This window comes from Eucyclogobius newberryi, unplaced genomic scaffold (assembly GCF_026437365.1).
Source record: "Eucyclogobius newberryi isolate DKJ021-1_F unplaced genomic scaffold, fEucNew1.0.hap1 SCAF_20, whole genome shotgun sequence".
Classification (NCBI taxonomy): domain Eukaryota; kingdom Metazoa; phylum Chordata; class Actinopteri; order Gobiiformes; family Gobiidae; genus Eucyclogobius; species Eucyclogobius newberryi.
In genome coordinates this window covers 19,926,900-19,949,885 of record NW_027315835.1, presented here as the reverse complement: position 1 = coordinate 19,949,885, position 22,986 = coordinate 19,926,900, and the positions used below count along the sequence as shown (strand labels likewise).

General features: G+C 41.8%; 1 protein-coding gene across 3 annotated transcripts in view; it reads right to left on the bottom strand.

Annotated features, from left to right (window-relative positions):
- Positions 1-12,775, bottom strand: part of trrap (transformation/transcription domain-associated protein) — a 74,290-nt gene extending 61,515 nt beyond the window's left edge. For all 3 annotated transcript variants that reach the window (XM_072456558.1, XM_072456559.1, XM_072456560.1), the window contains exons 1-27: positions 12,602-12,775; positions 12,260-12,309; positions 12,079-12,189; positions 11,833-11,937; positions 11,662-11,745; positions 11,129-11,185; positions 10,913-11,038; positions 10,521-10,598; positions 10,216-10,304; positions 9,698-9,794; positions 8,709-8,847; positions 8,316-8,394; positions 7,396-7,630; positions 6,345-6,681; positions 5,981-6,273; positions 5,708-5,899; positions 5,448-5,613; positions 5,122-5,378; positions 4,851-5,051; positions 3,487-3,638; positions 2,130-2,329; positions 1,757-1,974; positions 1,432-1,629; positions 594-854; positions 354-515; positions 174-270; positions 1-91 (exon numbers count right to left, since the gene is read on the bottom strand). The exon at positions 1-91 is cut by the window's left edge and continues 31 nt beyond it. In XM_072456558.1, coding sequence (XP_072312659.1) covers positions 1-91; positions 174-270; positions 354-515; positions 594-854; positions 1,432-1,629; positions 1,757-1,974; positions 2,130-2,329; positions 3,487-3,638; positions 4,851-5,051; positions 5,122-5,378; positions 5,448-5,613; positions 5,708-5,899; positions 5,981-6,273; positions 6,345-6,681; positions 7,396-7,630; positions 8,316-8,394; positions 8,709-8,847; positions 9,698-9,794; positions 10,216-10,304; positions 10,521-10,598; positions 10,913-11,038; positions 11,129-11,185; positions 11,662-11,745; positions 11,833-11,937; positions 12,079-12,189; positions 12,260-12,309; positions 12,602-12,701 — 4,175 coding nt within the window. In that variant the 5' untranslated portion in view covers positions 12,702-12,775. The remainder of the gene's footprint in view (positions 92-173; positions 271-353; positions 516-593; positions 855-1,431; positions 1,630-1,756; positions 1,975-2,129; positions 2,330-3,486; positions 3,639-4,850; positions 5,052-5,121; positions 5,379-5,447; positions 5,614-5,707; positions 5,900-5,980; positions 6,274-6,344; positions 6,682-7,395; positions 7,631-8,315; positions 8,395-8,708; positions 8,848-9,697; positions 9,795-10,215; positions 10,305-10,520; positions 10,599-10,912; positions 11,039-11,128; positions 11,186-11,661; positions 11,746-11,832; positions 11,938-12,078; positions 12,190-12,259; positions 12,310-12,601) is intronic.
- Between the last annotated feature and the right edge of the window lie 10,211 nt (positions 12,776-22,986).

Below are 22,986 nucleotides of genomic sequence, written 5' to 3'. Positions count from 1 at the left end.
AGCTCATTATTAGTGGAGTTAAGGGCCTTGAACAAAGCCGCAATTATCTTTTCTCTAGACTGTGGCAGGTAATTACAAGCAGCCAAGGCATCTATAGAGAGGGAAAAATACAATTTGCATTACATTTCATCAAAAAAGGTCAAGATTTGCATTATGACACAAGCCAAACTCACTAAGAGCAGCAATGCGCAGGGGAACCAGAGATGGAAGGCTCTTGTAACAGGGAAGTTTCATCAAAGCAGCATCTTCAGCCTCACACAAGTTCAACAGCTGAAATTTTTTTTACATGGACAATTATTTTGAAATCCTTCACAAACACATAATTGTCTTATCTAACTATTTTTCATCCATACCTCTGTATAAAAGACCTTGTGCTCCATGACATTTAGGTCCATAGTGAAAAGACGTGGTTGAAGAGTGGTGCAGAACGTGTTTCCTTCCATCAGACCAATTTGAGCATTTGCAGGCTGATGACGGAGGAGATGTTTCTTTGGAGGAACCATATCTTGCAAAACCTGACAAAGAAAAAACATGCAGGTGTAATTTTTGTGACAATAGTAAAAGGATAGTTGTAAACTATGATGGCTAATTACTTCTTTGTGTGGCTCCATGATGACAGTGACACTCTTGCCAGTAACCTGGGCTAACACCTGCAGCGAGTGCATGGCCTGTTTCCTCACAGTGGAGTTGGGAGAGGTGACCTCCCGCACCAGGTCATGGGTCACCATATGGAAGGACTTGTCCTGAGCAGCTAGCAGCTCCTCACTCTTCTCCTCATCCTTCAGTGGAGTTGCACAGCGCACCAGAAGCTGCTCCAGAGTGGTTTTGGCCATAGCTACAGCTCCATTAGAAACCTGCACAAACATCTATAAGTTGCAAAGTACAGTGCCATGACGGGGACTTGTTTCCATTATCTGATTTAGTCTGATGTACACCACCACCACCACAAGTGGTATATGTACCGTAATATTTGGACAATAAACTGCTGCTTTTTCTCTTCACATGCTTTGAACCCAGCAGCCTGTACAACGATGCGGCTATACAATATTTACAGGCTAAAGGCCTCTAGAGGCACTCTAAAAGTAAAAAACACAGGAGCAGAGACAGATGTGGAAACACAGATACACAGGTAAATCAGCTCACACAGAGAAATCACTGAACTGAATTTAGAACCGTCTAAATACTAAAGTTAGTGGAGCATGCGATACAGCGGTCTGCATTTTATAACCAGGCTCGCAATGAAATGAAAATTTCTTTGCTCTGGGTCACTACCGTGTACCATCTTTGTGTAAATATCTCATGTTACAACATGGACACTTGCAGGCTATAGTCAGATGCAGCCTATATACATACAAAAGAATCTGTGTAAATGTAGCTGGTGGGGCTTACATTCAGGAGCGCTCAATAGCCCAAATGCTACAGTACTCTTACCTCTCCTGTGAGGTCCATCATGACAAAGAGCAAAGCTTTGAGGAAAGTGAGTTGATTCTGCAAGACCCAGATCAGAGGCAGCCTCTCCATCAGGAACTTGATGGACACCACACCACCGAGTTTGGCATACCAGGCCTGCTCATAGCAGCAGGCACACAGGCGCTCCACTATGTAAGAGAAAAGGGGAAGCTGGCAAGCCTAAGGGAAGAAAGAGTACATGATCAATATTGATTTCAAACAAACAAAATTAAAATTCTATTATAAAAAGAATTGGGAAAAACATTTTGAAGAAAATAACAGTTAAAACTTAATTAAAACGGGTTACCCTTTCTTTGGAGCCCAGGATAATACTGGCCACATCAAAGATGACCGCTAGAGCCACCTCTCCAATCTTGCAGAGCTCCTTCTCTTCATAGGCCATACAGATGGCTATGGCATCAATGAGGACCAGTGGATCCATGCCCTTTGATCCATTCTCCTCACTGTGGAACATGGCTGTGCTGGGCTGGCTTCCAAGCTGGTAACAAGGCAGCAGGAACGGACCTGTGGCAGGGGAAAACACTTAAATCAACGACTACTATATTATTCATCATAATTAATATCCATCGCCTTCTTTTTGTTAATACATTTGAAAGTTCCTGTTCCCCAGCTCATTCCTGGGTTACACCATAAGCTAATATTAGAGTAGAGTCCCTTACCACACTGCTGGGCCACAGCGACCATAGTATAATGGCGTATAAGGCTGGCTACGAAGGGCAGAGCGCTGGGCCTCAGGTCCTTTATTACGGCCGACATGAACGCCCCGGTCAGGGCTTGTTCAAACGTCCTGCGGGCCGGTGTGTCTTGTGCTTTGTAGCGGTGAGAGATGATGACATTGGGAATCCATCTCTCTGTGAAGCTGACGGGAAACACAAAGATTTGACCACATTAACATTTTACAACACGAGCTAGCCCTCTCAGTCCATCTCACATTTTCAATCCATCTTAATACTTTCCTCAGACTAAAACTGTGCCTCCCTCATCGTGCACTGTTGGTATTTTTGTTATTTACTGCAGCTCAAGGCAACTGGGCCACACGGTGATAGAGCAGCTGTTTTCTCCATGCTTGAGCTTGTGTTTTATAATGCCACACGCCAGGGGCAGACCTGATGGATCGCTTCATTTCATTATTGCCATTTAAAAGACTGCGCTTTGAACAAGGAGGAGCGGGAGAGTGGAGGGGGGGTGGCAGGATGCTGGCGAGGGAAGACACGAGCAGGACTCTAGCAGAGGAGGTGGGTAGGGCTGACGGTTGACAGAATGTCAGATTAATTGCCCTTTACTGATTCAGGAGCCTGTCACTCTAAGGCTCCACCATTCTCCTCACTTGGCTCAAGGTGTCTTTTTCTTTTCCCTGAGAGGCTTTATTTACCATGACCGAAGGGGAAACATGGAGAGAGAGAGAAAGGGTTTGGATAACAGAATAAAACAGTAAAAACTATTTAAAAAGGTCCTTGATGTCCATGATCCCTTTAGCAAACAGCAGGTGCAGTGCATGAGATCATGGCTGCCACAGTGAATTCTATTGCACCATCCGACCGTGCACATGTGTGTCTGTGTTAGTGTAAGATGACAGCAAATTGTAAGAGACATAGTGCAGCACAAACAGACAGTGCAAAGTCAATTAACTCATGCCCGGGGATCAATGATGGTAATGTGACTAGCCTTCCAACAAGTCGCCCCGATCCTGTTTGTCTGTTCATGTAAACGTCTCCACCTCAAAACGGAGCCCACCGGGGAGGAGTTAAGGCCATTGTAATTAGCAAAAGCTACTCTTGTGTCAGAGCTTATCAGGCCCTATGTGCTGGGGACAGTGATAACAATATATATGGGCTTGTTGCAGAGGTGCTGGAGATAACGCATACAGGGTTAATGCGATGGCTGGGGCACAGGTCAGAACTGGTGAAGGTCGAAATTACGGACTGAAATGTATTGTGCAAAGTTTGAGCAGATGAAGTTATGCGAGCCAGTATTCGGCAATGGACAACAACATCAACAAAGGGCTATTAAACCTACTTGGGATGAGACAACAGCTGGTAGAGAGTAAGTTTATTGTCATCCAGGCTGGTCATGGCCACAAGGAAGCACTTGATGACCTCCCAAGCTTGTCGTCTGTAGTACGGCTCCGTGTTGGCGCTCTTCAGGCAGTCCAGAGCGGTTTCAATTGCCTTAGAAAGAAGCAAGAACAAAATCATGGCATGAACATTCTCAAGACTACTTTATTATATTTTCTTTAACAAATGTATTACTGATATGAAACACCAATATGTGGATTTATGCATTTAATTTACAAAGAAACACGGAGGGCCATCTGGACAAAGGTCAATGCAATTTTCTACATTATGAGCAGACATGCCACTGCGGCCAGGGAATGAAAGAGGGAGGAAATTAAACTAATTAATGCTATTCAGAACACAATACCAGGAAGTGATGACTGTGAAAAAATAGAGGTTGAAAAGGAGAAAAGGTTGCAGCTTAATTGAATTGTAGACCTGTCAGAATATTAGGATATCAGCATATTCCCGTCACTGCTGAATCTCTGCGCCGTTCTAAATTTAACAATTGACAGTAGTCATTTTAAAAGTAAATATTTGAGAACAGCTGAGATCATGCCCCCGCTTCAATTAAATTCCTACCGAGATGAATGATTATGAGACCAATAAAATGTGGTTTGTCAGAGTCTATTTACTGTAATTAAAGTATATTAATATTGAATTCAATGGAAATAAAAAGGCATCACAATCTTGCAAGTGACTTTTGTCATTTTATTAATTCCTTTATTTATTTATTGTTATTAGCTACCAATTATTGTTTGTTGTATCTATTGTTTCAGGGTTTATTATAAATTGTATGAGCACTGGTAGAGCAGTTGTTTATGTCTTTGGTTTTAATAGTTTTCTGTTCAGTTTATAAAATGTGCTACATAAATATATAAAAGTGGATCTAAATGAGTCTTTTTTTTTTTTTAAAGCTACTTTCATAATGAAGTAGATTCTCCATGTTGCTTTAAACCACTACCATGACCATTGTGCATTAGGTTGTGAATGCAGTGAACAGCTTCGAGAAAAGAAGCAGTGGCCATTAGAGAGAGTAACTAATGCCGTCATGGTGGCCTGCGCTAGATGGATGATTACTGACTGGGGATGAGGAGAAAAGGAGATGAATTTAATTACCTGGAGGACACATACATCTTATCACTCACACACTCGCGCTCTCACACACACCTCTGACAAGGACATATTGCCCACTGTGCGGAGTAATAATGAGGATTACAAAGGTCTCTTTTAAAGTTAAATCCTTTCTTTCACAAGTTAAAAAAAAAGACAATACACTCTAGCCAATTGAAGTTGTAACAAAATAGTGGATGGCTTTGTTCTTACTTTTTCCATAGGAAGCTGAATAGATGCTTTGCAGTCAGTAAATTCCGCTTTAATGCTGGGACCTTGGACCTCTGTGACAATATATAGCAGTCTTTGTGATTCTTTCAGCATCTTCCTGTTGCTGCCTCCAAACTTGCCAAGAACCCGGTAAGCCACGTGCGAGATACTTTCAGCTGGGTTGCGGAGCGTGCGCCACAATGCCTTAAAAGATTTCAATAAATATGATTAGATTTACACAAATTGAAAGAAATGCAGCGATTGTTGGTTTTACCTGCATTAGCTCTGCTCTAACAGGTTGAATGTGGTCGTATAGAAAGTCGGGCTGCAGGTTATCCACACACAACTCTAAAGTGCGGAGGCCTTGGCTGACCAGAGTCTGCGAGCCATTGAGGGCGGACACAAGTGGGTCCATAAGCATGGGCAGGTATGGCAGCAACGAGCTCAGACGAACTGGCACCGTCAAACACAGCTCCACAAACAGGTCCTTCATGTGCTGCTTGTGAAGGCCACTCTGCAGCATGTTCAGACCTACAGATGAAGAATTAGCATGATGTATATGACGTCGTTTATCAATACATTATTGCTTTGAGGCAATACCTTGGAGAAGGTTTGGTAACAGGGGTAGAAATTCCTGGTAGAGAAGGTCATGGCTCCCTCCACCAATGGACCGAAAGAGGGCGCGCAGAAGCAGGAAGTAGTTGTATGGTTCCTTTGCTGACTGGGCCAGCTCCATAGAACTGTTCACTATTTTGTGGAGGTGAGGCTGGGGGGGAAAAAGACAAGCATCCAACAATCAAATACACACAAATTAAATATATTACAAATGTTGCGCTATATACTGTATGTGTCCCATTTACTTTAAGCATTTGTTCATTCTCGGCAGCAAACAGCGACACCGATCCGAAAACCAGCTTGAAGAGTTTAAGGTAAAGATTTGAGAGCTCAACGTTGGATCCCATTTCTGGAAGTCTCTCCAAAAGATACTCCACTAAGATGGTGGCAAAAAGAGCCGATGTGGAGAGGTTGGCAAGGAACGAGTTGGCCACAATCTGAATAAAGAAAACATAGTAAAACATGAAATGATTTGTATTCAGAATGGTTCAGTCTGCCTATTGTTTCTTGGTTCATACCTGAAGTGCATAGTTTTTTGATATCCTTTCCACCATATAGGGCACGGTAGTCTGAAAGATCTCTTTAAAAGTGAGTGGATTCATCATTGTAAAGACTCCAGCAAAGTGCTCCAGGACCTCCTTCTCCTCCTTCATTCGAACAGTTTGGCAGTTGGCCACTCTGATGTATGTCTGCTGGTTATTGGCAACTTGAACCTGGTAGATATCCAACGCTTGCATGGCATATTTCACCAGTTTGATGTATATTTGAGTCTCTTTTGGTTGAAGTTGCTTATTAGGAATGAACTGAGCCTCTGTGGACAAAATAAATATTTAGAATAGATGGAGATTCAGAACAGTACCTTTAAAAAAGAAATGCGCCCACCTCCTGGGGCTTTACAAGAGGTAATGCCCCACGTAATGGTCTTGACTCCACACACCAGAGTCTTGACCAAACTGCGACAGTCGGACACTTGAAATGTCTGCTTGTCTTCCTTGTCTCCGGCCCGATCGAAGGGGGTGACCGGAGGCTGAGGTGGGGCGGCGACTGGGGTGGGGGGAGCGGGAGGCGGAAGGGCAGGGGTAGTGGATGGGGTAGGGGTGGCTGGGACTCCGGGTAAGGCGACAGGATCGACCACTCCCATCTCAGACTGAGGCTTGCACTTCTTGAATATTGACACAAGCTGATACCGTGCAATGGTGTGGAACTTCAGCACGAATACCTGATTCAGGAGGAAAGTAAATAATATGAACAACTTTTCCTTCTACTTCTATCTTCACGTTAATGCGGATCTATTACTTCTGTTTTTAAGTCAAGCAAAGAAATATTAATTTCAGCGCAATGGGTTAGCTCGCAGGAAGTGCAAGCCTTTGACACACTGTAGAAGAAGACGTCAGTGGACAGCGGTCACTGTATTTTAAGCTTAAAAACGCATCAGACTCATATTCACGGGAAAATTAGTCTAATGAGGAAGTGAATCTAGATGCGGCGAAACGCAAAGACACAAGTGGAGCGTGGATGAGATATAATTAGCGGCCTGCAGTTTAGAACATGCCGCATTGAAATGAGACTTTCTTGGTCAAACATGACACCTGCATCACTACCATAGACCATTTTTGTGTAAATATCTCATGTTACAACGTAAAACCCACTCGCTAAGCACATGCTCAGAAGCAGATGAACCAGATGTGAAGACATAAACACAGGTAAATCAGCTCACAGAGTAATCAAGGACAGAGGGGACAGTAGACAGTAATTCAGATGTATTCTCTGTATGTTAATCTTCAAAATGCTATGCATTTTATTTCAACCAACTCATATTCACTGAGAAATGAGTCTAATTAGACAAAAGACAACTGGCATGTGGTCAATATCAATTGTGAACCACCAGTAAACACTTTTTAAAATACAATCATATCTTTTGAGCATTGCTTACCTCCAACATCCTCATGAGGATGTCTCTTCCATTGCCGTTCTCCTGCTCAGACTTCGAGCGGATGCAATCGACCAGGTTCAGAAGCAGCTTACAGGACATGGTCTGTATGTTACTGGGGAGCGACTCATCATCAATGTTTTTTGCGAACAGTTGGACAGCCAGGGACAAATCTGTTAGGGGTAGATTCTGCCGTACGTGGTGCACCAGGTCTGCCAGTGTGCTGTAAGCCAGGGGTCTGAAAAGGAAAAGGCAGAGTGAGTGTGATATTTGGAGAAGTATTCAAGCAGCATTTCAGAGCTGATTTGTAGTGAATGCTAAAAAGGCTACTCTCAACAACCTGACATTTTGGGAAAATGTAAAAAAGTGATAATCAATGAAGACACAGAAGCTGGCACGGAATAAATGACATTTCTCTCTTAGGCTGGGTAAATTGAAAAGGGTAAAGAGCAGAAACAAAAGCTAAAAGACACTTGAACAGTATCTAATTACTGTCCTCTGTTAGAATTCAGAATAGGTGATCATGCAACAGAGCTGGGCATATGTGAGGGGAGGAAGACAAAAGGAGCTAATGAGTGACACTGATAGCCCTGCCAGTTTTTATCCAGCCCTCCATTTGCTGCACACTTCTAATGTGAACCGACAGCTATTTTGTTGAGGAGGTGAGCCGGCCTGGCAACTGAGAGGGTCAAAGAAGTATTGAAATGGACCTAAGGGAAGGATAGTGGCAGCGTGCCGTCTGGAGATGCAGGTGTACATGACAGTTTGACAGGACAGTGTTGCAGTCAGTTAACCTGAGAATCTCTGCAGCCTTTTGAGACCATTCTGATTATATGCTTAGACGTCCTGCGTGCACCTAGATGAGCAGAGCACCGCAGCAGAGGGTGCTGACAATGAAAGATCATATCACTGTACACACTCACCTCAGCGTCTCCCGTGCAGTGTAGCCAGAGCCAATCAAGATGGACTCGTCGAAAAGTTTGTCCATACAGGGAATAAACTCTGAAATGCAAAAAGTTTGAAAATACAGTCAGTTTATATAATATGCAAACTTTAGAATGACAACAAAGTAACAATTGTCTTCACAAAGTGCACAATTTCTTTCAGAACATTAACCGCAAATGGTTTGAGCTACTTGGATAATGTGGAAAATCACTGTAAATGCAGCATTGCTGCTGCTTTTATTGACGACTGCAAAATCCTAAGATTTTATTTGTTTTACACAAACACTAGGTCTAATGCTTTTTTTTTTAAATAATCAGAAGAAAATAACAAAACATCAATGTGCTATGGTCTTTTTGTGGGGTAGTACATACGGCTCCGCAGGTCGGTGGTGAGGATGTGTTTGGCTGCAATAAGGAGCTCTTTGCGGAGGTGCGCCGTCTCGGAGGGACAGTTTGACAACAGCTGCAGCATACCTTTAACCATCTGCTGAGAGTATTTCCCCACAAGGTCCTAAAATTGGAAAATTAGGGTAAAATTTAGAAATTTTCACACACAGACATAATCATTCATTAGAAAAAACCTTTGTATTTGACCTTGAACCGCATTTCATACTCCCGTGCAATTTGTATGTTTTTTTTCTCTATTATGCTTTGGCTTATAGTCCGGAAAATACAGTATAGATTTATTATCCATGACTCAAGTGGAACATAATTTTAAATTTTCGATGTTTCAAAATCACAATATTGATCTAAAACGCCCAATTAAAAAAAAAAAAAAAACACTGACTTCCGGGTTCAAAATTGCAAAACCAATTTCCGCTGGTCACTTTTTGATAGGTCACCATAAACGTTACATCATCACAACGGTGACCAGACCATGTAGACCGCCCCAACTATAGCAGTTTATGATGGAGATCAGTGGATATTTTTTATTTGCTACAGGTATCTTATGCGTATCATAGATTAATAAAGGAGTCGGTATCAGTGAAAACGGGGAAACGGAGCAATAGTGTCATGAATACAGTACAAGAAAAAAATTGAATGTGACAATATATGAATGAATCCCTCGAAATACAACTTTGAGAAGGTAAAACAATTATGATTAAATTATTTAAAAGCACTTAAGTCCGGGTTCTTCACATAATTTTTCTCCTTTAAATCACATAAGAATGGCCACAAACTATTTGCATTAAAATAAAAGACCTGCTTTAACCATTAGTTACGCCATCTGTATTTCTTCCTGAGGGCAATTCCAAAATAGTAAAGTTTTATTAATTAACGTAAGAATTTAGATAAGCTATTTATGCATTTAAACTGCAGTGTGCCCTGGTGTCAGACAGAGTCATTAAACATGAGTGTACCTGGTAAATGCGGATGATGTAAGCAAGAAATGACAGAGTCTTGATCTGTGCTGCAATGAAGTCTGCATACAGCTCCTTGTTAAAGAGTTTGTGTTGCCTGGAATAGAAACAGCACAATTAACATACAAAAGCTATTAAGTGGGTGTCATCAGTGACATTAATGATGTTGTATACCTGCAGAGTGTGGTAATTAGAGGCAAAGATTGTTGGTCTACATATGGGAGAGAGTTCTACATGGGTGACTTATTTGTTTGAGACACAGCTGTTACTGCACATTAGGAGGAACAGTTCTCGTGCAAGAGAATTCTAACATATTATTATGGGATTAAAAGGTTTTGCCATTTTCTAGACTTCAACTGGGGGGTTATGCTACCGGTATTTTTTTAGTTAATTATAGCTGAAATTGTGAGGCCTCCATGCCCAGTATAGTATGCAGGATTTCAAAATGAAACTGCAAATCTACCATTTAAATAATCAAAAATATTCAGTTATTTTTTGGGGTTCCATAAACTGTTTACCTGGCTTGTGGAGACACCTGCAGCATGATGGTGTTCATGATGAGAGGCACAAACTCTGACACCACGTTGTGAATGTTGAGTTTGTACAACTATAGGGACAGAACAAAATGTTTGATGTTTGAAATGCTGATGCACACCGTTGAAATGAAAAATATTGGAATAACAAAGTGGATAGCTTGTTTGTCATAATCAAATTCTAGTAAACAATGCAAGAAATTGTAACACATGGCAAATATAACAAGTTATTTCTTTACCTTCAAAGTTGTGAAAAGATTGTGCGCAGGGTATAAGCGTAGATCACTCACCTGATACATAAGCACCACAATAATGGGCAGCTCTGCCAACACCTTCAGAGATAGTGAGCCCCGGGGAATGATGGTGTGCTAAGTACAAAAGAGAAGGACAAAGACCACAGGTATATTGAAAAAGGATTACGGCTAGGCTTGCACATTTTCAGTACTAAAATATGTGACTTTTGGGGGTGAAATGAAAAGAATATGATTTATATGATAATCAGAAAGTGAAATAAATATGTTTATTAAAAATTCTACATTCATCACCTGAACAAACAAAAGGACAGTGTAACATACTGTATGAACGATGTGTGTACACAGCTAGCAGAGTGCCCTACTGCCATCAAGTGGGTACAATGAGACCTGCAAGATTGCCAACTCAACATAAACAGTGGTTGACTTACCGTCCTTGTTTCACTGTCCTCTCTGTCTGGTGCAGTTTTAACCAACACAGATGTGATCATTCCCACCATCTCCGGAGAGGGAACTGTGTTTTCCGCTATCACTTGAGGATTTTCAAAGTAACGAGACTTGGGGAAACGGAAAATATGTTTTTTTCAGTCAGCAGGTGGTGGTAGAGCTCAAAAAGAGTGTCAGTATGTTAAAGTGAATGTACTTACCACCACTTTTTGAAGGTCTTTGTAAATCTGCTTTACAAAGTCCAAAAAGTGATGAATCTGTGAAGAAAAAATAGTCTATGTACACATTTTATGCCTGCACAAAATAGTACCGTACTTTTTGGACTTTAAGCTGCTACTTTTTTCCCCATGCTTTGAACCCTGCGGCCGATACAACGGCGCGTCTAATTTATAGATTTTACTGGCCAACAGCCGCCGGGGGGGCACTCTAGCAGGAAGCGCAAGCATTTGACCCACTGTAGAAGACGACGTTCGATGACAGTAGAAGGGTCTAGGGGACACGTGTTTTATTACAATCAGACTAATATTCAGAGAAATTAGTCTAATTAGTCCTGTGGCGTAGCAGCACTATTACTACTATATTATCTATGTGTAAATAACTCATGTTAAAACGTGGGCACCTACGGCCCATATATGTACAAGTTCTATTTTCCTTGTAAATTTGCAGCTATTATTCAGGAGCGCTGTATAACCCGAAAAGTACGATAATAGCAATGTAATAAAGAAACCCGTACCTCTTGAGAGATTGGTGGACGAAACTGTTTGTGCAGCTCAATTATAATACGAAGACAGATCAGCACATTCTCCTCACTTTCAATCTGCCAAGAAAACAAAAAAAAATTGTAATACAAAACCATGTAACAATACAAATCACAAATCTGTAGTATGTTTTTAAAGACACAAACCTCTAAAAAACGAAACATCACTGACAGAATGTTCTTGATGTGTGGACGAAGATGTTCATTTGTTGGAATGCGATGAATTATTTCTAATACCAGTTTTCTTAATTGCTAAACAGAAAAGAGAAGCAAAACGTATATAGTGATATAGTACTGTGCTAGCAAATACAATACATGGAAACTACTAACATGTTTCCCACTTTGTTAATTAATCAGCTAGACACCAAAACATAACACTGCAAGTCCTTGTACCTGAGTAGGTTTTTCTTGGAGAAATTGCACTTCTCCATCTTGAAGAAATGTGAGGAAGCGGGGTATGATGTGCTCCAAGAAAGTAGAATACTGAGGTGAAGATGTCACATTCTGAAACAGAAATACTGAACTTACAAAATATACATACCAATGTATTGAGCTTGTATTAATGCAAACATACCTCAAAGTTCTCGCTGACCTCTTGCATCATCTTCAGCTTGGTTTCATCCGCTGAAAGACCAAACAAATATTGTAACAGAAAACACACGCTTCCATAGATTGTTTGCTCTCTTCAGTTGTGGTCAGCAGAGATTCTCAGATCTTATCAGTTTTACTTTCAGCGCCCAGTGTGATCAATAGGTACACAGAAAAACATTCTCTCACACAAACCCTCTCTTACATGCACGCACACCCAGACACACAAGTACCTTTGCCTGGACTAAAGCAGATCGCTCTCATCATTGCTCATGCCAGCCCAGAACAGTAAAACAGTTAAGGAACAAATGATAAATGAAAAACCTACGGGTGTTGGCATCAGTAAGAGCTGCGACAAACTGCAGGTACTTTTTCATCAAGGTGGTTTGGTCCACCACTGTGGGGCTGGGGGCAGGTACGAAAGCCATGGCTGTGGCTGGGAACAGCAACAGAGGAGAAAACAGCGCAGACGGCGGTCTGCGCAGCCCCCTGGTGTGATTTCACACACTGCAAGAAATGAAACCAGCATATAAATAGTGGAGGAATCCGTGGTGAAGAAATAATACATTGAAAAATGCTCTAGTTTATGTTAACTTTATGGAAGACTCTATTTAAACCCTTCAATACTGCTAAACGTACTAACATCCCGAAACAAACACTAAATGGGCGCATAAATACTACGTCACTTTTCAGCGTCAGGTTAGCACAAATCTAAACGAAAAGTCTGTAGATTATATTAATTTCGTATGCATGTGCAGGACTTTGTTTTATTGTTATTACATCAATACACACACACGTGTTCACGCAGTAAGCTCAGATGATGCATATTACTTTCAATTTATAAATCACATCACTTTAGCTCCGGGTGAGCTAACCACGCTAGCTTTCTCAAAGAAAGAAAGAGCCGCACGTCCCCATTAGTAAATTTAATCCATTATAAACAACACATTGCTTGCAATCCACTGATATATTAACACTATTGTTTGGCTATGATAGAAATCGTTCTAAAAATTGCCATACAACGTGCAATAAATGTTGAAAAATCAAAGGTAAAGTATGCTCACCTACCGCCAGCCAGACCGGAAACTGTCGCTCCGTATCCGCCGCCACAGAACGGGTGTGATACTCATCCGCGTACTAGGTTTTACACATAAACTAATACACTATCTTTTTGTTTAGCAATCTTATTGTTTTTTGATTAATACATATGTTTTATAAACATAAATCTGCATCTGAATTTGACTTTTTTCCTGTGTTTTGCAGCAAACAAACAAATCTTCTGCTTAACGCGGATGGATACAAAATATCCACAAGTTGCTCGCTATGACCATCAATTTCGATGGTCTTCTTGGGTTTCAGCTAAAGCGATGAAATTGCCTGACCGTTTTGGTGTAACGCCTAAAATGTGGTACAATTTATGATTCCAATGGCATTGCCTATGCAAGTGATCCAACAAGCCGTTATGATATATATATACAGAGGTAGTATCATGTTATTTTGTGATAACATTTTATTTTTTAATTTTTTTTAGCAACACAAAATAATGTGATAGTAAAAAATAAAATGTTATCACAACATGATACGTGAAACTGAAGAAAAAATTATATAAGCTCTACGCTTCCATACATTTTGTCAATAAAACAAATAATAAAATAGACATGGATTGAAATAGATGTAGCCTATAAGGTTATTGTCCAGTTTATTTATATAGCGCATTCACGCAACAACTGCTGCCCAAAGTGCTGCACACCTTTACAAATACAAGAGGAAATAAAAACATACATGAAAACAGACAGACATTGAAGCAAAATATGAGGGGCAGCTCAACTTGTATTGAAGGCCAGTAAAAGAATAAAGGGGGGGGAAAGGATTTTTGACACTATGGGGCAGGTTGTTCCACCATCAGCGGCAGCAGCAGAGAAAGCCCAGTCTCCTCTGGTTTTAAACTGTGTCCTGGGCACAACCAGGATGAACAGGCCAACAGAGCACACTGCTCTGGAGGGGGCATGCATGGGCAACAAATCAGACAAATACATCAGGTCCATTCCATACATGAGTTCAAACAATTAATACAATAATATGTACTAGAAGAAATACACTCTAATATTTAAAGAAAATAAGTCTACACATCTAGGCTATAAATTGTGCGTGTGAACTGAACTGTGTTCCTGTAGATTGTTCATGATGGAGAGCATGTCCAATATACTCTTGCCCCTTGACATAAAGGTCCACTTCAATTGTTCTTCTGGGTCAGGCTTACACTTAGATACATAAATATACAGTCTATGTCACTCAATAGTATGCCTGCTGTATTCAGTCATTTCATAATCATAATGTTACGGTGAACTACACCATGTCTGGAGAAATAAGATAGACTTTATCGATATTTATAAAAATGCATGCATTGATGGAATTGCAATTGTCTGTATAGTCTTGATGTTGAATATTTATTAAGCAGCTCTGTCGGTGTAATCCCTCATTCGTCCAGGCGTGTTCCATAGTAGAAAAAGCTTCAGTTGTAGTCATCTGGACTCAGTTTGAAAAAATAGACGTTTCGACTCTCATCCAAGAGACATTGTCAATAAGAGAATTTAGATCGAGAACTCCGATATTAATACTGTTCTGTGGTAAGACCCGCCCATTGGGAGGAGCCTTCCTGAAGTAGAAAGAGTTGTTTGTTTCAACAGAAACTCCCCCCTTGTATCTACCGAGCTAGCCTATTCAGAATCTTAATGGGCTGTTAAAACCTCTTTGTCTTTGTGAGACCCTGGCTCAACCACCCTGAGTACCTGATTAGCATCTAAATGGCCTTGTCCTGGTCCTTTACCTTTCCAGGGGTTCAGTAACCCATTATAAATAACAGGAAGATTAAACCTAAGCCCTCCATTTCTGTTTAAAGAAGGTCTTTCTTTTTTAACAAAAATAGCTTCCTTGACTCCTCTTTCAAACCATCTTTTCTCCCTGATTAAAACCTTCACCTCACCGTCTTCAAACGAGTGATTAGACTCGTTTGAAGACGGGGGGAGTTTCTGTTGAAACAAACAACTCTTTCTACTTCAGGAAGGCTCCTCCCAATGGGCGGGTCTTACCACAGAACAGTATTAATGTCGGAGTTCTCGATCTAAATTCTTTTATTGACAATGACTCTTGGATGAGAGTCGAAACGTCTATTTTTTCAAACTGAGTCCAGATGACTACAACTGAAGCTTTTTCTACTATTAAGCAGCTCTGTTTAACTCACGTCTATATTACAATTAATGGTTTGCCTTTATTCATTCCCTGTGCTTGAATGACACTCACAATTTAAAAGTATGTTTGACATATGCTCCTAAAATGTACAATCCAGGGGTTCATAAATTCTATTTAAATGGCTATAAATACGAACGTAATCACGTTACATTTTTCCACATTTATCAGTCTGTCTGCTACCTAGATGTTTCCCAAATAGCCTGTAATTCATAATAATTTTTTCTCTTTGTACAACCTTCACAGAATATAAACTCAACAGTTCAAATGAAATGTGTCTTTCACTTGGAGTCACATTGAACTCAATACATAATTTGACGTACAAAATGACATTCTCATTCTCCTCGATGGGCATTGTCCCCGCAGTAATAATGATGTGCTAAAAGATGTTTGTCTCACGCTTATTGCCCTGTCAGTTTCATTAGTGCTTCCCTTTTTCTGACCAGGCTTTACTTATTTTTTATGCTCCCAGATGACACACGCTGGTGCTGCGTCACACAACCACTTATGTATCCATTAGACTTGTCCTTTTCAGTGCACACTGGCCTCATGATGAGAACCCTGTATTATATTTCTCATATGGGAGAGAAAAAGAGAAGTGCACTCTCCTTGAGACTCTGAATCGTCACAATGCCCTAAAAAATCTATTCATGCAGTGGGTTAAAAAAACATCCATCATTTCTATGTCTTGTGGAAAAAAGTGAGATATGTTCAACTCAAAATATTATGTAAGAAAAACATATATATGTACTGTATGTAAAGTTTCATGAGAAGAGAGTACTACAATAATACTTCTACAATGATTTTAGAAACAAGCACAATATAACAAATACTATTACAATCGCTTCTCATTGCACAATAATTTCAAGGATATGGAAAATGTATTTAGTTTTGCACACAGAAGATGTACAGTTTATTTTAAGTAAATGAGTAAGCGACTTGTTTTCTGCAATTTCTTATATTCCCAGGATTTTGAAATATAATGCTTGTAGACCTTGAAGTGTGTATGTCTGTGTGTATGTGTGTGTGTGTATATATGTGTGTGTGTGTGTGTGTGTGTGTGTGTGTGTGCGCAGGGCCGGCCCAAGCCTTCAGGGGGCCCCTCACCACGTCATCAGAATCAGTTTTATTGCCATTGTCAGTATTACAGTATTAGTAACAATTCACATATGGGAACTTTCTTCAACGCAAACCAAACGCACCAAAACTCCAGGGCATCTGTTTGCCAGTTAGTTTATTCTCAACACCTCACAAGCTCAAATATTAATAACTTAAATCCCACAATGCAACTTGGTATTCCGCTGACATCACCTCTACTCTCTGTACAAATAGCACACGTCCCAGATATGTTTTTGGGCGTATTTGTGGGCGTTAAGGGTCTACAGCCACATTAGCACATTAGTTTAAATTAATGAACAGGGGGGGTCTGGGGGAGATTTTCAGACCTTTTTGTGTCTTCTGGTGCATTTTAATGTGGTCCAGCCGGCTAAAGTAAGAGCAAAATGTTGAGGTTGTAATGCTATAAAATGATGATGTGATGAAACTGTGCCAGGAGAAAGTGACTAAAGCCAGTTATTAATACATTAGTGTACTTAATTACTCAATACAATATTGGCTATGAAAATACTTATGGTCAAATTGATTCATTTTAACTGAAAATGTAAAAGTAATAGTTATCCTTACTAATTTATCTTTTACAGCTCCCAACTGTTCCTTCTTGCCAAAGTGACAAAACAAGTTATATTAAATTAAACAAATGGCATAAGCATTGCTTGATTAACAATTAACACTGATAAAACAGTGCAAACATGTTATTCCCAGAGAATGAACAGAACTAGAAGTGAAGGTCCAAACCTAGCTATAGTGAAGAGACTGCGTTTCTGCAGCTTTGCCACTTTTGTATAAAAATATATAGTATTATTCTATAACAGACGTAATTATAATATGTCTGGTTATTTTTCACCATCAATTTATTATAATTTATAACAAATAGTCTAATGATGCTTTTTAAATAAATTGAAATGTTTTATTGCTCTATTAAAAGTTAATTACAATATAAATGTTTGTTCTGATCAGAACATCACACACTGGACTCCTGCATGAAACAATGCTGCGATGTGATTGGCTGATGGACCTTACGTGCATAAACCTTTACGTTCCTCTTATTGCAAGTTAAGAAGTCAAACTAAAACAGACATCACGAGTCACGACTGATCTCACACATGGTGATGTGAGAGAGGGGACGCAAACTCAAACCCGCTCATCTCTAACTGAGGCTGCACAGGGGCCCGGGACAGGAGCCCGGGACAGGGGCCCGGGACAGGGCCCGGGACAGGGCCGCAGACTGTTCACTGCAAAGTTTCACATCAGAGGTTCTGGACGGGACGGCGCTCGTCCGGACCGGATCTCCGCCTCTTCGTGACCCGGGGCACAGACGCCACCTCACCGGCCTCACCTGCTGTAGCGGTAGACTACTGTTCCCAGAATGCGTCGCATCTAGGTTGTTGGGACTTCCTGGGGGATTGAAATAAACGTGCTTCAAGACGTAAGACGCTCGTGTCCCGAGTCTTCTTCATACATGGTGTCAGAAGTGGCGAACTTTCAGTCTCCGCGGCGTTTTCGGAGCAGCACTGTGCGGATAACTTGCGGAAGAAGTTTTCGGCAGTTTTTAGAGCGAAAAATGACCGTTGTGCGGGTGAAAGCAGTCACCAGCGCGAACTAACAGGTGTGTGCGCGCGCAGCCCCATCCACATGTCGGCGAAGGAAGAAGTGCAGAGCGACGGTGCATCAGAAAACTCAGATCCTGAACGCGACGACGCCAGGGATTCACAAAGAGAGATGGCGACCACTGTACAAATAACTCCCCCAGAGACATTTGATTTTCACGGCCTACAGAGTGGCCAAAGTGGATCAGACGTTTTGAAAGGTTTCGCATTGCAACAGCCCTCGACAGCAAACCAGAGGAATATCAGGTGAATTCACTCCTGTATGCAATGGGAGATGCAGCTGATGACGTTTTGGCTGTTTTACCACTGAGTGATGATAACAAAAAGAACTATGGTGCGGTCAAAGCGGCTTTTGATCAACATTATGTGGGAAAACACGTCATTTTTGAAAGAGCGCAATTCAACTCCAGACGTCAACAAGATGGTGAGAGTGCAGAATCTTTCATCATAGCTGTACACAAACTTTCAGAAAATTGTGGATTTGGAATGCTTAAAGAGGAACTTATAAGAGACAGAGTTGTAGTTGGCATAAGAGATAAAAGATTGTCAGAGCAACTACAAATGGACTCAGAATTAACACTTGCCAAAGCGATTTAGAAGGTCAGGCAGAGTGAAACTGTAAAGAAACAACAGACAATTTTATACAGCAGCGTTGCAGAAGAAAAAGCACTGAACATGGACATTATACGAACAAATATTAAAAGAGGCAAGTCTCAGACATGGCAGAAGAAGGAACAAAATATAACCAAGCCAAATGAAAAAGAGTGTAGTCGCTGTGGACGAAAGAATAAGCACTCATGGAAAGATTGCCTAGCTAAAGATGCACAGTGTCGTAAATGTCAGAAAAAAGGACATTTTGCGGTAGCTTGTCGTAGTAGTGAAGCAGCAGGTTTACGTGAAGTAATTGAAAATCTAAGTAATACAGACAGTGAAGGGCTTGTGTTCTTTAGGGGAAATAGGAACAAACAGGTCAGAACCCTGGGTTCAAAAGGTCAAGTTAAATGGGGAAAATGTTGAGTTTAAACTTGACACAGGGGCAGATGTTACATCTATTCCAGAGAGACTGTACAGGCCAGACAGGGACGGAAAGCTGCAGAAGCCTACAAAGAAACTACTAGGGCCAGGCAGTTACCCTCTTAAAGTTAGAGGCTGCTTTGGGGCGCAGTTGGTAGTAAAAGGGCGCACTACGTCACAAGATGTCTATATGGTGTCAGGTCTAGTACAGCCATTGTTAAGTAGACCAGCATGTGAGGCTTTAGGACTGGTGTACAGAGTAGACACAGTCAGCGAAACTGAAACAGATTTCAGATCAGCTTACCCCGATGTGTTTAAGGGTTTAGGCAAGCTAAAAGAACCGTATCACATAGAGCTAGAGCAGGGTGCCATACCGGTGGCCCTGTCTGCCCCGCGACGTGTCCCCCTTCCCCTCAGAGATGCAGTTAGAACAGAGCTGCTCAGAATGGAAGAAATGGGAGTTATTTCAAAAGTAACTGAACCAACTGAGTGGTGTTCAGGCATTGTGGTGATTCCTAGGCCGGCAAAGAAGCCCCCCAGAATATGTGTGGACCTCACACCCCTGAACACAGTTGTAAAAAGGGAACGTCACATTCTCCCAGCAGTGGATCAAACATTAGCTATGATGGAAGACGCTAAAGTGTTTACAAAGCTCGATGCTCGTTCCGGATTTTGGCAAATCCCTCTCACGCCAGAGTCGAGGCCTCTCACAACTTTCATTACACCTTTTGGGAGGTTTCATTTCAATAGACTTCCTTTCAGCATAGCATCAGCACCTGAACATTTCCAAAGGAGAATGTCACAGATGCTGGAGGACTTTGATGGTGTGATCTGTCATGCCGACGATGTGATGGTGTACGGCAGGGACAGACGGGAGCACGACCAGAGACTACATTGTGTGCTTAAAAAGTTTCAAAAAGAAGGTCTCACACTTAACGAGAAGTGTGAGTTTGCAAAAAGTGAAATCATTTTTGTGGGACACAAAGTTTCTGCAAAAGGCATCGAGGCGGATCCAGACAAGGTAAAAGCGATCCAGCAGCTGCCACAGCCCCAAAGTGTGGAGGACGTGCGCCGTCTCTTGGGCATGACTAACTATCTTGCCAAGTTCATGCCGCAGTTAGCCACAGTCACCACACCGCTTAAGGAGCTGCAGAAAGAGAGAAACGAGTGGATTTGGGCACAGCCGCAGGAAACAGCGTTTCAGAGAATAAAATAAATCTTAAGTTCTCCGGAAGTGCTCGCTCAGTACTCCAATATTGCAGACACAAGAGTAGCTGCGGATGCATCGCCATACGGTATTGGAGCCGTACTACTCAGAAACAGTCGGACGGTTCGTGGCGGCCGGTGACCTACATTTCAAGAGGACTAACCGACACAGAGAGACGCTATGCCCAAATAGAAAAGGAGGCACTCGCTGCAACATGGGCATCTGAAAGACTTTCTTCTTACCTCATGGGACTACAGTTCACACTGATTACGGACCACAAGCCTTTGGTCCCGCTTCTGAGGACAAGAGGCCTGGATGAATTACCTCCACGCATCCTGAGATTCCGCCTCAGGCTGCTACGATTCTCATTCAACATTGTCCATGTGCCTGGAAAAAACCTCGTCACCGCTGATGCCCTGTCACGAGCTCCTCTGGCGGGTCCGCCGTCATTAAGTGACCTCCAGTTGGAGAAAGAGGTAGAGGTTTTTGTGGACTGTGTAGTGTCTCAAATCCCAGCCACAGAAAAAAGGCTGGTGGAGCTAAAGGCAGCACAGGAAGTAGACAAACTGTGTAAAAAAGTAATTGACTATTGTTTGACAGAGTGGCCAGAAAAATGTAAACTAGATCCAGAAGTAAAAGGGGTCTGGCAACACAGAATGACTTTCACGTAGCTCAAGGTCTTCTCATGAAAGGGGAGAGACTTGTGATACCACCTTCAATGAGAGCGGACATTATTCAACGTCTGCATGAAGGACACCAGGGCATTTCAAAGTGCAGGGCCAGAGCAAAACAGGCCGTTTGGTGGCCTGGCATCTCAGCACAAATAGGTCAAATGGTGGAAAATTGTGAAACATGTCAGAAACACAGGTTACAGAATCGTGAACCTCTGTTGCCAACACCTGTTCCTAACCGCCCATGGCAGAAGGTCGGCATGGATCTCTTTGAATGGTCAAAGAAGCAGTATCTTCTTCTTGTTGACTTTTTCTCCAGATACATTGAAATAGTTGAACTCAAACACACAACAGCAGAAGTTACTATTAAAGCTGTCAAAGAGACTTTTGCAAGACACAGAGTTTCAGAGACTGTGTTTTCAGATAATGGGCCGCAGTTTTCGTCAGAGCAGTTCAGTTTGACAGTTTGCAAAAGAGTATCAATTCACACATGTTACGAGCTGCCCCAGATACCCCCAAGCAAATGGAGAGGCAGAGCGTGCTGTTCGCACTATCAAAGACTTGTGGAAAAAGGACAGTGACTACAACAGAGCGCTGCTGGCCTACAGGGCCACTCCACTGGAACATGGGTTCTCGCCAGCGCAGCTGCTCATGGGAAGAAACCTGCGCACCACTCTACCTCAACACACAACCAAGCTGGATCCTACGTGGCCGGATTTACAGACTTTTCGAAAAAAGGATGAGGAAAGGAGACGTGAGCAGGCTAAACATTACAACCGTAGACACCGTGCCAGATCACTCCCAAAACTATCATCTGGACAGAAAGTGTGGATTACCACTGAGGAAACCACTGGATCTGTAGTTAGACCAGCCAATGCTCCCAGATCGTATGTGGTAGAGACTGATAAGGGTTTCCTGAGGAGAAACAGAAGGCACCTCAGACCGACAGGGACTATTACTAGTTCAGGTCGTCTGGTGAGACCTCCTGATAGACTGAATTTGTAAAGATTCTAATGTTCACATAAAATGTTGTTCTAAAGACATGTTAAGGTAAAATACAGCTATGTTCAATACTAATGTGAAAAAAAATGCTTATACTAAAATATGCTGTATATTTATGTTTATTTGAAATGTTGGTGTTTACTTTAAAGAGTATACCTTTAGCTAAAAGGAGGAGATGTAGCGGTAGACTACTGTTCCCAGAATGCATCGCATCTAGGTTGTTGGGACTTCCTGGGGGATTGGAATAAACGTGCTTCAAGACGTAAGACGCTCGTGTCCCGAGTCTTCTTCATACACCTGCAGCTCACACTACCGGGCTGGTGTAAATGTTAAGCTTATTATCTTTCATTCAGACATATTATGTGCGGTGCAGAGCTCTCGTCGCCTCCAGCCTGAGCAAACTAACGTGACAGAATCGTGTTGTTTCAAACAGCAGCATTAACCGTCTCTTTGTAAGAGAAGTTCAATACCTGGAAAGTGTTGTTGAGTTTACAGTTTCTTTACATCGTCAAGAAGTTTCTTCTTTCGTTTTTCGGCACCAGGAGATATATTCTTCTGGACATGAGGACCACGTTCTGTTGTGTTTATGTTTTGCTCTCGTTCTGCTCGCGCACAATGAAGTTGACCAATCAGCGCAGGTTTGGTGCCTTGGTTGCCAGATTGTCATTACAAATAAATGCGGTTTGTGCGTTATGTGTTACCGCTGTGTGCGCTGCGGCGCTATCAGCGCTACTACACTAGTGGCGCACGCTGCGCTTGCACTTCTCATAAGACGGGTTGCCAGATTGGGGGCCCTATTAACGCCTCGGGGCCCTACGCGGCTGCTTAGTTCGCTTATAGGCTGGGC